This window comes from Syngnathus acus, chromosome 16 (assembly GCF_901709675.1).
Source record: "Syngnathus acus chromosome 16, fSynAcu1.2, whole genome shotgun sequence".
Lineage (NCBI taxonomy): Eukaryota > Metazoa > Chordata > Actinopteri > Syngnathiformes > Syngnathidae > Syngnathus > Syngnathus acus.
The window spans coordinates 5970416-5983918 of NC_051101.1; the positions used below are offsets into that span (position 1 = coordinate 5970416).

Below are 13503 nucleotides of genomic sequence, written 5' to 3' on the forward strand. Positions count from 1 at the left end.
CATCAAGATTTATTGCCTCCAAGTCATACCTAGAACTAAAAAAATGAAAGAAAGGAAAAGATCCTCTATAGGTGTTTTACTTAAGTGCAGTTTATAGGAATAGGCAGAAATAAAAAACAAAATAAAAACAAAATCTTATGAGTGTGACTTGTAGACTGTTGACTGTAAATAATACGCTACAGCTTGTAATATTTTAGCCAACTCAACTGTACTATTCCTTCCTTCATTTCCATGGTAAACAGTAAGAGGAAGTGGTACAGCTGAAGCAGGAGTGGGCCTTGTGTGAGTCACGCATTGCCAGTGACCCGTGAGGCAACCTGATAAGCTCACATTATGTCTCAACGGGGCTTGCGGCAGAAAACCACGTCAGCATGCGAGCCTGACAGCAAGATCCCACATGATGCTTGCCGACAGCCGCAGACCTTTTTACTAAGTACTGAGGGAAGGGCTGTTCTCCATTTATGGTAAAAAATGGACTGGATATGATAATACGCCATCCTGCTGAATATGCAAATGCAGAGTCATCGTGGGTCAACAAAAATCTCATTACTGTCAGTCTATTAACTCGCTCCAGTCTATGAAATGACTCAAATGCAATGGTTGAGATGACAACAAGAAACTCTCAGGCAAGGCAAGTGTTCACCAATTCACTAAACTGTTTCTTAGTAGCCACTTCCGCTTTTATTTCTTTGCAATGATAATAAAACTATTGATAGTTAGAATTTCATAAAGCCTATAAAAGTACATAACATGACATTGAGTTTGATGTTGAATTGACCTAAATTGACCACCCATTCCTCACTGAAAAGATGAATTAAAAAGATAACACATTTCGCAGTACTGTATATAAAATGAATCTTTCTGAGTATAATTTTTGCTATTTCTGACCATATAAGTATTACTATTTCTGAGACTTGTCCAGGCACTGACAGTAATGAGTGTGAAAGGACGCAAACACACAGCTGGAGGCTCAAAGTGGCTTTCTTTAGTGGCTCCCATGTTCACACAGAAATGACTTTTCCATCATATGGCTTTCTGATCACAGGTGTAGGTTGGCCCACCTGCAGGAGAAAAAAAAAGGCAGAGAGAAGGCTTGTGTGTCATCAGAGGACAGATATCAATGTGGTCATCAGAGCACAGCAGCACTTTCCAGCCTGTTTGGTATTTAAAATTTTGTGTTGCTCGCCACAACTGAAAAAATGGGGATAAGGATTGGGAGAATCGGCACATGTCAAACAATCTGGATTGGCAAATTGGCTTCAGCATTTGATGACCCCCTGTAATGAGGCCGTGCCAAGTTCTGCTTCTATCTTGAGTATTTTTCTTCTTTTGAACATCTTTACTGACCTTGTCCCTCTGCATGATTCGTTTGTAGACAAATTCAGAGAAGGGTTTTCTGTGGACGAATCTGCCCCAACCAGGCGTCGTCTTCAGGTGTCCATCCTCGTAGACCACTTTGCCCCTGGAAATGGTGATCACTGGCACTCCATGACACTCCATACCCTCAAAGATGTTGTAGTCCACAGCCTGGTGATGCGTCTTGGCTGAAATCTTTCTGTCAAAACATACAAATGCCAGCACATGTCTGCTCAGAACAGAAAATGAAATTTGTGACAAGAGAATACTAATGCGTGACTTATTCGGTCAAAGATTCTTGCGTTAAAGCAAAAAAAAAAAAAAAAAGTCCTGTCTGGAGAAGATGTTGGACATAAATGAAAGATTGACATGGAAAATGATTAAATAAATAAAAATCACAGTGCTGTCACTGCAGTTCACAGACAAATGTCATGTAAATGAATTGCCAAAGATCTGTTCTGTTACTTAATCTGAAGATAAATTCACCCCCAAATGAATAAATCCTGCTGAGTTAAGATAATGTTTTAAATAGAAATGGGTGATGTTTCTTGATTAATTCAAGTTTAAATGTCCGAATGTTTGTTTTTTAGCAATTTTAATTTGTCAGGGATGGGCAAAGATAGATACCAGATATCAATATCACATTTTACATTATTTAAAAGTAGCCTACACTGAAGGCTCTCAATACCAGCCATGAGTGAGGTTAAAAAAAAAAAAAAAAAGTCCTCTTCGCAAGTAGTTGAGAATCACTACGTGTATCAGAATGTTCTTTGTTCACAATTATCTCTTAATAGGTAAAGTGGAACTTCAAGTGCACTCAAAGGTAAAGGTTAGAAAAGAAAGTGCCGTTGAAAATCACTACTTTGTTGTGTGTGTGGCTTCTGCAGTTCATAGGTTGACTTAAATGTGTATTGTGTTTCAGTGGCTTGTTTTGTGGAGTTCAAACGACCACAGACAAATTCCATGCAAACACACTTGGCTAATAGATGATTCTGAAAGGTGTCATTAATCTAAGCTATTATCATCATTAGTCATAGTAGTAGTAGTTCTTTATCCGTTGCTTCGGCCCTCTGCTCTATAAATCAAGACCTTACAGATTGCTTAACACCTACCTATACAAATGCATTTAGTTAATTTGTTTTTGGGTACAGGCTGTTTTGAAAAAAGCAGAAAAAGAAACAATAAAAATTTTGCTGAGAAAAAATGCTTTGTAATATTCCAATGTGCCTATTTATGTGACATGGGGCCATTGACCGAGCTTCCTCTGGGTTACGTAACTGTTTGTAGCCTCTGGCGCCGGATGTTATAGAGTGACACTTACATTGAGAGCAATTAATTACGCAGTTTTACAGATGGATTCATAGGAGCAGCAATTTAACATGAGGCAATCTTACAGTTAAAAAAACAAAGATATAGATAGTAATTTACAAGAAGGCTGATTGGCTCAAATTTTAAAGCTGTCCATGTTAACAATTGTACAAATCTTAGACATATGCTAGTAATTTACAGTAAGATACATTGATACAAGATAAAGTACATTGGGTAAGGATGAGTTCAATTCACATCAGTGCATAGCACCCTTCCTCAGGGGCTCAGCCCAGATTCTCTTGCAAGCAAAAGCGCACAGTCGAGTTTTGGATTACATAATGTGTGCGTGTGTGTGTGTTGGCTCCCAACCTGCCCCATATGAAGAGACCTTCAACTGTTATGATTTATATATTTTTTAAGGAGGAGACAGGAGGAAACAACACCAAAATCAGATTTAATAGGCCCTTTGCGCGATGTGACATCATAGCTGTTGACTTTTTATGTCAATTAGCACGTTGGAACACAACATTGATTCGTGGAATTGTCTAGCGCTTCAAGAGAAATCTACTATTCTCTGTTTTAAGGCTCATTAGGCTGTTTTGTCTGCAAAACACATATTTTTCCTAAAAGCAAAGAGCGAACTCGGGAACATTTCCTGAAAGTGCTTTAACGCTGACTTCCTTAAAAAGAAAATGGGATCAGCCCCCATGTGAACAATTCATTAGTCTTCAAATCCACCTGAGCCATCAACATCCCAGCGGATGTGTCTGTCTTAAGCTTATATAAATGTTGAAGTCATTGGTACATTTATAGAATAAAATCTTAAATCCCTCACGCTATCATTTTTGAGAATCTGATGAAACCGATTTGTATTTACCGTCAGCCTTTAATTTGTGGCTGCATAAAAGGGACATGCTGCAAACTTACAAAAGACAAGAGTAGATGGGATTTTGGAACCGGGGGGGGGGGACAGGAACCATTTTTATTTTATTTTTTTACAAATGAATATATGACACACACACATTTCTTCAGCGGCTTTTCTCTTGCTTGCACCAGAATGAATGCTGAATGGCCCAAGTGGGCCCCTCACCTTGATGACTTGGGATCCCAAATAACCACATCAGCATCTGAGTTCTTGGCGATGCGGCCTTTTTGCGGGTAGAAGTTGAAGATTTTTGCTGCGTTGCTGCTGGTGACAGCTACGAATCGATTCTCATCCATTTTGCCGCTGTGCTGGGAAGATGGAAATGCACAAATAAGCCAGTTTGAGTGAGAGAGCGCAGTTGATAGCACTGTACACAATTAACAGACAGAAGCCAATGTAGAGGAATGTGTGATTTGAAAGCACTGCAAAGTAAATCTACACTAAGAAAGCGCACTGTCAGCTGTATGCATTGAAATGTCGATCTCTATTTACTCCTCTTAGTGTTTGCGGAAACAGAGCACCACAAATGCTCAGTTGCAACTACAATTAATTCCAAGAACTATTGAATTGCAAGTCATCAAATAAAAGAAACGTGTGGTTGTAGATAACCACAATGCATTACAAAGGATATCTGACTTTTGTTTTTCTTTGTAGTGGTATGGGTCAAGGACATAGTATAACATAAATTCTCTATGTTGTGTTGTATTCCATCCTAGAATATGGGTGAGTGTATGTGATGAAGACATACCACTCCCTTCTCCCAAATGACGGACATCCTATCCTCCACGCCGTTCACCCCATTGGGGATCTTGGTGAAGTCGTCTTTTCCAAGTGCCTTCTGACAAACTGAGAAGGTACAGTTGTCGGTCCCCGTCACACTGAGATCATCACTAATGACACATAAAGGATAAATATATGATCAAATAACAGAACAAGAGTGATGAATGATTCTAAAATGTCTCTTTTGTAATGCTGGTTTAATTTCCGTTATATACTACATTACTTTCTTGGTTGTCCTAATCATTTTATTGATGTTCCCTTTATGTTATGTTTCAATATTGGTGGTGTTTCAACCACAAAAATACATAACTGTTCCAACTTTGAGGCCAGTAACATCCATCCATCAATCCTACAAGTCTCTATTAGGTTTGCTGGTCACATGACCTATATATATTTTTGGAATGTATGGAGTATAAAGCGATAACCCACGCAAGCCACCTACTTGGCCAGCAGGTCCATGAGGTACGCAGGGGTGCTGGGGTCAGGTCTTAGGGGAGGACCCATGACAAAGAAAGCCGCATGGGCCCACTCCTTGTGCCAGTAGTGAGTCCCGTCAGTTCCTAGTCCAGCTGCAATGGGCTCCCCAAACACCACCCGTCCTGGCAGCAGATGGAAGTTTCATTTCAGCTTCACTGTACACTTTAGGCATCATTCAATATTGAAAAGTTTGACTATATTCAACACACATTCAATACTTTTTAAACATCATTGGACAGGTATTTGTAACATCCTCTCACACGTCAACTGAAAAATCTATCACCTACCATCTCTGCGTGCGTTGGACACCACCTTGGCTGCAGATTTGCTCATGACATGGACCACATAAAGAGGGCAATTGACAGCACTGGCGATGGTGATGGCTCTCTGAGTAGCCTCAGCCTCGACTTCCTCCGGCCGACACATTTCATGACCCTCAGGTCCTGTGATGCCCATGGACAGCATCTTCTTTGCCCCCTGTTTTGCCCCGATGGAGGGGAGAAAAACAAAGCAGGGTAATGGTGATGGATGGAGAACAACAACACAGAGTTCCGCAATACCTATAATTGAGCTGACTCCACAAAAATCGTCTCCACGAGTGGACTAATTATAAATAGTAAAATAGAACCTTGCAACTAGTCCTTAAAGCGTTAAGAACATGAACTTTTATAAAAACTCAAAACAATGGTCTGCTGCTCTCTAGTGGTGTTTCTCACCATGGCATCTGTATAAAAAATAATTCAGATAAACAGATTAACACTTTTTATTTACGTACATACTATTTATATATCTGTGTATGTATATTTATATTAATATTGATATTTGTATGTGTATTTGTTTATTATATTCTGCCTCAAACTGTTCAGTCCTAGCACTAAAATGAAATTATGAATAATTATTAATAATTATGAATACTTGGCTATAATAACTGATTATACTATTTAATCATTTCATATGATTTAAAATGCATTAATATTACTGTTCTTATTGCTTCATTTAGTTTATTTATTTTTACATTTTATTCATATTTAAATTGACCCACCAACCTCAGCGATCAGGTCCCCATTCTCAGCATGCACTTGCGCTATTGCGCCAATGTTCTTGCACTGGGCAAATGCTGCATAGAGTTCAGCATCCTGCAGCATGTACAGATCTTTATACGCCATAAACATCTTAAAGGAATTGACTCCTTTCTCTTTGGCGATAATCTCCATTTCATTCTTGACCTGGGAAGGAGAAAAATAGCAATAGCAATGTTACTATGCTACAGTTCTGAAGAGAAACTTAAATGTTTGTTTAAACATCATTTTATGTGGCCCACGAAGACAAATTCGTGTCATTACTAGTTAGGAGGGTGCGGGTTCGATTCCACCTCCGGCCCTCCCTGTGTGGAGTTTGCATGTTCTCCCCGGGCCCGCGTGGGTTTTCTCCGGGCACTCCGGTTTCCTCCCACAACCCAAAAACATGCTTGGTAGGCCGATTGAACACTCCAAATTGTCCCTAGGTGTGAGTGCGAGTGCGTATGGTTGTTTGTCTCTGTGTGCCCTGCGATTGGCTGGCAACCGGTTCAGGGTGTCCCCCGCCTACTGCCCGATGACGGCTGGGATAGGCTCCAGCACGCCTGCGACCCCCGTGGGGACTAAGCGGTACAGAAAATGGATGGATGGATGATTTGAAAACGAGTTATTTGTCAGTTTGTTTCGTAGCTTTTACTGTATATAATATGAGGTGCTCATACATTTATTCGGGTTGACAGTCATAATGGCCCTCCGAAAGAAGCTCTGACTACAATGTGGCCCGCGAAAAAAATGAGTTTGACACCCCTGCTCTAGCACACTGAATTTAAAGGGAGTGAGAGGAGTCGCTTCCATTGGCAGAGAAGGTAGCTGACTATGCTCACACCCACAACAGTGCACGTTACCCATTTCTAGCTGCGCACATCTACAAGAATACAAAAAGAAAGTTACCTCCCATGTGCAGTGTCATGTAATTTTAATAACAAAACTGGTTACGGGGCAGAACTGTTTACCATTTTTGTTTTAATTTAGAATATATCCAAAGCCCAGGGCTTTGACAGAACCTTTGCTTGCATATTTATGTATTTGTCTGAATGTCCAATAAATTGGCCAGACTCAAACAAAATGATAAAATAACCATCAGCCATGTCCTCATCTCTGCAGTCATATTTTCATATTCACCTGGTCACTCCACCACGTGACAGCGACATGCAGTGAGTAGTCACAGCAGACTTTGCTGTCCGCTGCCTTGCGCCAAGAGTTATAAGCCTCCAGAAGAGACTTGCCTTTTTGGGGGATGACAAAGTCCACGATCATTGTTGTCCCTCCAGCTAAGGCAGCCTGGTGAGACATAGTCAAAGATTAACCGCTGAAAGCTTTTGTCACCTTAGCACAAAGTCAACTGACTAAAGGTCGGATGAAGGTATTGTAAGGACACTTGCGTTTGACATCCACTGATGCCAGAAAGTGTCAAGGTAGCATTCTTCAACACTGAGCACACTCACAGTCAACACTCAAATATAAAATATAGAATATCAACACTTTAGGTTTTACAGTTAAAAACAACAACGAGAAAAATTCAAATTAAAAATTTAAAAAGGAAAAACAATGTCAAAACAAGCTAGTCCTGCTCAGTTGCCTATCAAAACAAACAACTTTTTAAAACTGGTTTACCCTGCTGCACACAATGATCATAAGGTTTAGTTTTTAATTGTGAGCGGACATATCATAATAGGTGTGTGTGTGTGTGTGTGTGTGTGTGTGAGTGTGAGTGTGTGTGTGTGAGTGCGTGTGCACGTGCATGTGTGTTTTACCTGAGTTCCTATATGAAAGTCATCCACACTCCTGGTGCCCATGAATGCAAGCTCCATGTGCGTGTGTGTGTCAATTCCACCTGGGATCACCAGTTTATCCCTGGCATCAATAATTCTCACTCCCTCTGGAATGTGAAGATTCAGTCCAACATCCACTATTTTCCCATTTTCAATATAGACGTCACTGATCACAGAGAAATCTTCATTCACAACTTTGCCTCCTTTTATCAGGATCCCACGGGGCTCCGCCATCCTGCTGTGCAACGTCTGTGAGAATGCAGAGAGAGGGTTTGTGGAGTGGAAAGTCACAAATGGCTTTTAATAAGTAACATCTTGTGTCTGTTCCAAAGTTCAGCAAATAGAGCAGCAAATGGGCCTATCCTTACACAGTCACTGTGGCCATGAACTCAACAAACTGTCCTATTTGTGCACACACGAGCCCCGATGACCACAGGCCTCAAGTACATGTTAAAGATAACTCAGCCGCTAGGGGGAGCCACATGACCGTTCTAATACATTGGCTTGGTTTTGACATTTATGTAACACAAATGCAACGTTTCATTATTTTTGCAAAATTAGCCTACTTTGCAGTAAATCATGGACAAGACTTTGTGACAGTGTTCTGCTCCAGTAAGAATGTATGACAGTATGACAATGCAATCATAGAATTTGAGTGAGGCCGCTCTAGACAACGGTCTGGAAATAACATCATGAAAACAACATGCGTACTGTTGAACTCTAATAAGCCAGGAAATGCAGTAACTACAAAATACATCATGAGCGCACGAAAAAACAACATGCCACATATTCTAAACGTGTACCTAAACCAACGATTCCTGGAAGTCTACAGAAGTTGGTCAGGCTTTTCTTATTTTTGCTGGGAGTAAACTGTTAACTTTTTTTTTTTTTATGACATAAAAGCACGCCCTTCAAAATACATCCAAATAAAAGCCCGACCTTCAAAATAAAATCAACCCATGTTGACAGCATGTTTTCCTTTTGATTGGTTTATGTTTACGGCCAAGCCGTGATTTTCATCTAGATATTTATTGTCTTTAAGTATGACTAATCTACAATAATGACATGATTCATTGCTTAATGAAGGACTAATTAACACAAGGAAGAAGTTCCTTCAGTAATCTACTGCAGTCAGGGCCTTGGTCTTCTCTGCTCATCCAGTCAGAAGCACATGCAGACCTCCAACTTAGATAAATTGTATTAATTTAGTTACAACAGTCTGTTGTCTTCATTTCACAGTGTGTGTCGATCTACAACACAGTGCATCTCCACTTGCCTGAAATGTAAAGTCTCATTTCAAACAACAACAGAAAAGTGGGCACAATTCTCAATACATATGGTGAACGTTGTCTTTATTGTTTCTTTTACTTTCTGCATTTTATTTGTTGTTGTTTTTATTAGGTCATTATTATACTTTATTTGCTCATCGAGAAATCAACACGCCAAATTTTTACCAACTGTGCAGGTCCACAGAACTGGGAGTGATTTCCTTTTTTTTTCTGGGAATATTGGAAAGATTGGTCTACCTTCTTGGCAGTGACTTTGATGATTTCGGTATCTGCAGGCAGCACACAGTGTTTCTGCAATTTGCTATCACTTAATCCAGCCAAATGGGGAACGGTTCCATCTGATTTTTACTGCAAGCAGTTCAAGTTATCATTTTTGGCACGCAAACAATCATTTGCTTCAAGAAATGCCTTTCACATTCATATGGGTGTCATTGCCATATTAAGCAGCTTTTCATTCCTTCAATCTGTCCCCCAACCCAATCGTTGCCTAATAAATCCCTGGGATGTGCAGTTTGACTACAAATGTGTGCATCCCCACATAGCGCTCCAGGTATTTGGTGACTTTGCAAAGGGAATCATCACAAATGTCCCAATTGAATCAAATGATAGTGTATTAAAAACTATTTGGTTGTGTATATTCCAAGAAAATCGCCCAACTGTATTCTATGTTTTCATATCCTGGATTAAACTTCTGTATGTCTACCGGGACTGACTGTGAGGGTACTATGAGTCCAGTCATTCAGTCTGCACTCTGAATGTGTAAATATGGTAAGTCCTTAGCATAGCATATGATGATGCATCAATAAAAAAGTGTTTATGGTTTTAGCAAGCTAAATATAACTTGACTCCATTGTGTCAGGCGAGCAAAGTGGCCTAAAATTTCCCTTGTCTGTTTTGGTTTTGTTCATATTGTGACATTCTTTTCTACCCCCCTTAACAATATGGTCCTGATAATGCCGAGATATCCCAGCTGCACGCGTCTGCCTCCCTTTCATGAGGAGTTGTTAGCCAATGAGAGAGATTAGCTTTTTACTGCAGTAGATTGGTTGTCTGCACCGCATCAAGAGAGACAACTTTTCCTCATCCATTAGTGTATTAGCAAAGCAACACACATTGGAGAGACAAAGATGCATGCGCTGGTGAGATAAGCGCACGCACGGGGCTTAGGAACACCTAACCTTCACAGTTGCAATAAACAATAACATGTGACTTAAGAGGATTTACATAAGATGAGAGGAGTAATCAGAGGGAGTGAAAAAGCAATGAGGCAGCAATGGCATCTCCTCAAAAGTATCTGTGTTGTGTTACTGAAAGAGAAAAGTTATGATTCCGCTGGATTTAGAAACAGGCACGTGTTATCGTTTCATTTGCTCCCGCAGCATTATAAACCAACACAGACGGAGAGTTTGTGAGCTGAGTGTGCTCAGTTTTTGGGAGTGGAGACAAATAAGTCACTCAGGTCAATGATAAGTGTGCTACAGTTGTGGTTTTTCAGATTAGAATATGTCTTGTTTTTTTGTTACTCATTGCAATATTAATATGCACATTATTTGTTTGCATTATTAAAAATCTGTCACCTTCATGTCGAGGGAAAATTAGAACACACATCATTGCATCTTTGACTTGATGTTTAGTTTTGTAGTCTAATCGAGTTTCAAACTGCAAAACATCCAGTCAGCAAAGACACACACACACACACACACACACACACACACACACACACACACACACACACACACACACACACACACACACACACACACACACACACACACACACACACGCACACACGTGCACACATCGAAAAGAAATAAATTGCATTCGTGAAGACCTTTGGCTGAACACACGTTTGCATCATTCACAAGGGCAGCACCGGATAAAATTTGCAGACAACTGAAAGTGCTTTACAATGGCAACACAGTGATTGTAACTGATTCAGAAAATGGATGGATGGATGGATGGATGGATGGATGGATGGATGGATGGATGGATGGATGGATGGATGGATGGATGGATGGATGGATGGATGGATGGATGGATGGATGGAATAATATGAATTATAATCGTTCTTTAATAGGGTCACAGATGAAACATTTTTGGTGAAATAATTTTCCAGTTAGAAAATTATTGTCTGTATGGCTATGTTCACGTGTGTGCATTACATCCATGACTTTTGGCATTATGGGTAACCGTTATAGATGTGCATATTTGAGCAAAGCTGGTATTGAATATTGATGAATATTCATGTCGTGAATTGTTACGGATTGCATTACCTTCCACTGACTACCAGATGGCAGTGTTCTCCTCAGACTTCAGTCAATGCAACAAGGAGCGCTCATGAAAAAAACATCCGTACTTATTCGCGGTGTACTAATTTATTAAGAAATATTACCCGTATTTGTATAAATGAATATCAATGTCAACAATATTGAATGAATTTGATGATTGAAAGCATCTCAAATTTGTTACATGGCGGATATTCATGGGATGAATGTTTAATTATTCATCTCTGAATTGCAATGTTATGTGTGAAGAATTTACCGTTAGATGTCATATTTAGCAGCAGTTTTGATAGAATTTTATATGAGTGAGTAATTATAGCCTGCAAACGTCATATAATGCGTCGAAGACAGAAGTCTACAGCATACTTGAAAACATGTCATTTTGTTACAGCTCAAGCCTCACAAAGTAGCCGCAAATGTTAATGCATCCGTGTAGGGGGCAGGAAATGTCAAGGGAAACAAATTATGTTTTGCTTGAAGTTTGCTGATGATTTTGGGAGGCAAAGTCGCTGCTGTGCCAAACCATTGTGCTGTTAAACATGACTTGCAAAATATTCAAGGACTTTACGTGCCTCAGTGCCCCTTCTGTATTGAAAATAATGGGCTTCTTTCCAATTAAAAACGCCATTACATCTCTGAAGTATTAATGGTATCTGCGATTAAGCTTAATTTTGGCACATGCAGATGTAGACAGCACAATGGAGGGGAATAAAGAAGTTTTGTTTCATTCAACCAAAATCTAATTCAGGGGTCTAGATAAAGCTCCGGCATCTATTTCTAATGAAAAAAAAAAAAAGGAAAGGGCAAGCAAACAAACAAACACACAAAAAAGCACGCAAGCAAACTAACGAACCAATAGAAAAAAACAAATCTAGCACTCAATCACAATTAAAAAAAATCAATTGTAAGACAAATAAAATGATACCAATTACACTATTTTAGTACGTGATAAGATCAGGAACAAGATTTTTAAGAATGCCTCTCCAATGTTAATTGCATTGAATTCTGCATTGAAGGCATGACCGGGTGATTGAGTTGACCACCTGCTTTATTCAAATCCTGTCTTATGTCAAAACCCTTTTTTTTTTTTTTTTTTGCTGCAAGCCCACACACACTCAAGAAACACAAACATACTCATGTAACAAAGCGATGGGATCGTTTCTAAATGAGACGCTTTTCAATCACTGTCTCAAACGGATCTTCTTTTTTAAACGGACCGAATTCTCATGCAGTACAAGTAATAAGCAGCATGTCTGCCCAAGTAACCCACATAGAGTCTTTGTTAATTAAAAGATTTGCAACTACATGTGTCTGCAGATAATCAAAATGACTTCTGCAGCAGCACTCCCACATGCATCGGCACTCCAGAGCTCATTTACTTGCTAGAATCTCATGTTTGTCTAGAATTAATCTATCTTGTCACAATTGAGTTAATTGATTAGTGTTTTAATGCCGCTCTTTATAATTGCAGATGAATCTGCACGCAGAGTAATCACATTAATGCAAATACAACAGATAATTGTTATCCAAACTTCCTCAGCAGTAGCAGGAACTGTTACTGGGGCACAAGTCTTGGCTTTTATTAAAATATACGCTAGATGGCACCATTGAGCAGAGTTTGCCCTCCCTTCTGCCATTCCAGTTTCAATATTGTTCAATTAACTGTCCTATAGTGTCCTCGCAGAGAGGGTGTACATGCATTTGAGGAATAGATGACACAACACACGGAACTCCATGATACCCTCACGTGTATGATGAATGTCTTCTAAGTGTTGCTGTGGTGAAATAAAAGGTCAAAATGTTTTCAACAAGTACAAGAAGGATGCTGTTTAAAAAGCTATTTCTATTTGTATGTATCCAGCGTCAATCAAAAGGGGACATTTTCTAGTCTCCCCAGCCCCCTGATAATGATTAATTTGTTTTTTTACAAGAGGTATCAACAGCGCGACCTTAGCGGGTTCGTTCACAAAATGCCAGGGATTGTACATCTCTCCATGAGCATTTTCTACTGAAGTTCCCTATTGCATTTGCAGCATCCTTCTTGTATTTTACCATTGTTGATGTAATAAGAGTCCTTCATTTATTTATAATTTAAATTATGCTTTGTGAGTGTGTTGCTGGAATAATATTTACTACATATATATTCACATCCACAACAATTGCACAATAATACAGTGAAAAATAAATTTTTCTTAATAAATTCAACTGTGTATTTAGTTATTAGTTTATAGTTGTATC

At 39.4% G+C, this 13503-nt stretch overlaps 1 protein-coding gene across 2 annotated transcripts; it reads right to left on the reverse strand.

The window, feature by feature from the left end:
- Positions 1-656: 656 nt before the first annotated feature.
- dpys (dihydropyrimidinase) lies at positions 657-8579 on the reverse strand. 2 transcript variants are annotated; one of them, XM_037273736.1, is made up of 10 exons: positions 8498-8579; positions 7677-7943; positions 7045-7203; positions 5893-6072; positions 5134-5323; positions 4812-4968; positions 4338-4479; positions 3755-3897; positions 1348-1555; positions 657-1061 (listed from the first exon to the last, which is right to left on the reverse strand). In XM_037273736.1, the coding sequence occupies exons 2-10, from the start codon at positions 7926-7928 to the stop codon at positions 1002-1004; spliced, it is 1491 nt and encodes a 496-aa protein (XP_037129631.1). In that variant the 5' UTR covers positions 7929-7943; positions 8498-8579; the 3' UTR covers positions 657-1001. The 2 variants fall into 2 exon arrangements, with proteins under 2 accessions (XP_037129631.1, XP_037129632.1); XM_037273737.1 differs by lacking the exon at positions 8498-8579 and having other exon boundaries at positions 657-857; positions 996-1061; positions 7677-7928.
- Positions 8580-13503: the final 4924 nt, after the last annotated feature.

What these genes read in the sequence shown, in the direction of transcription:
- dpys (XM_037273736.1), bottom strand. Translation starts at nt 7,928, where the DNA reads ATGGCGGAGCCCCGTGGGATCCTGATAAAAGGAGGCAAAGTTGTGAAT. An exon ending in ATGGGGACCTGATCGCTGAG is followed by an intron (nt 5,324 to 5,892) that starts GTTGGTGGGTCA and finishes GGGGCAAAACAG; the next exon opens with GGGGCAAAGAAGATGCTGTC. An exon ending in GTCCAACGCACGCAGAGATG is followed by an intron (nt 4,969 to 5,133) that starts GTAGGTGATAGA and finishes ATCTGCTGCCAG; the next exon opens with GACGGGTGGTGTTTGGGGAG.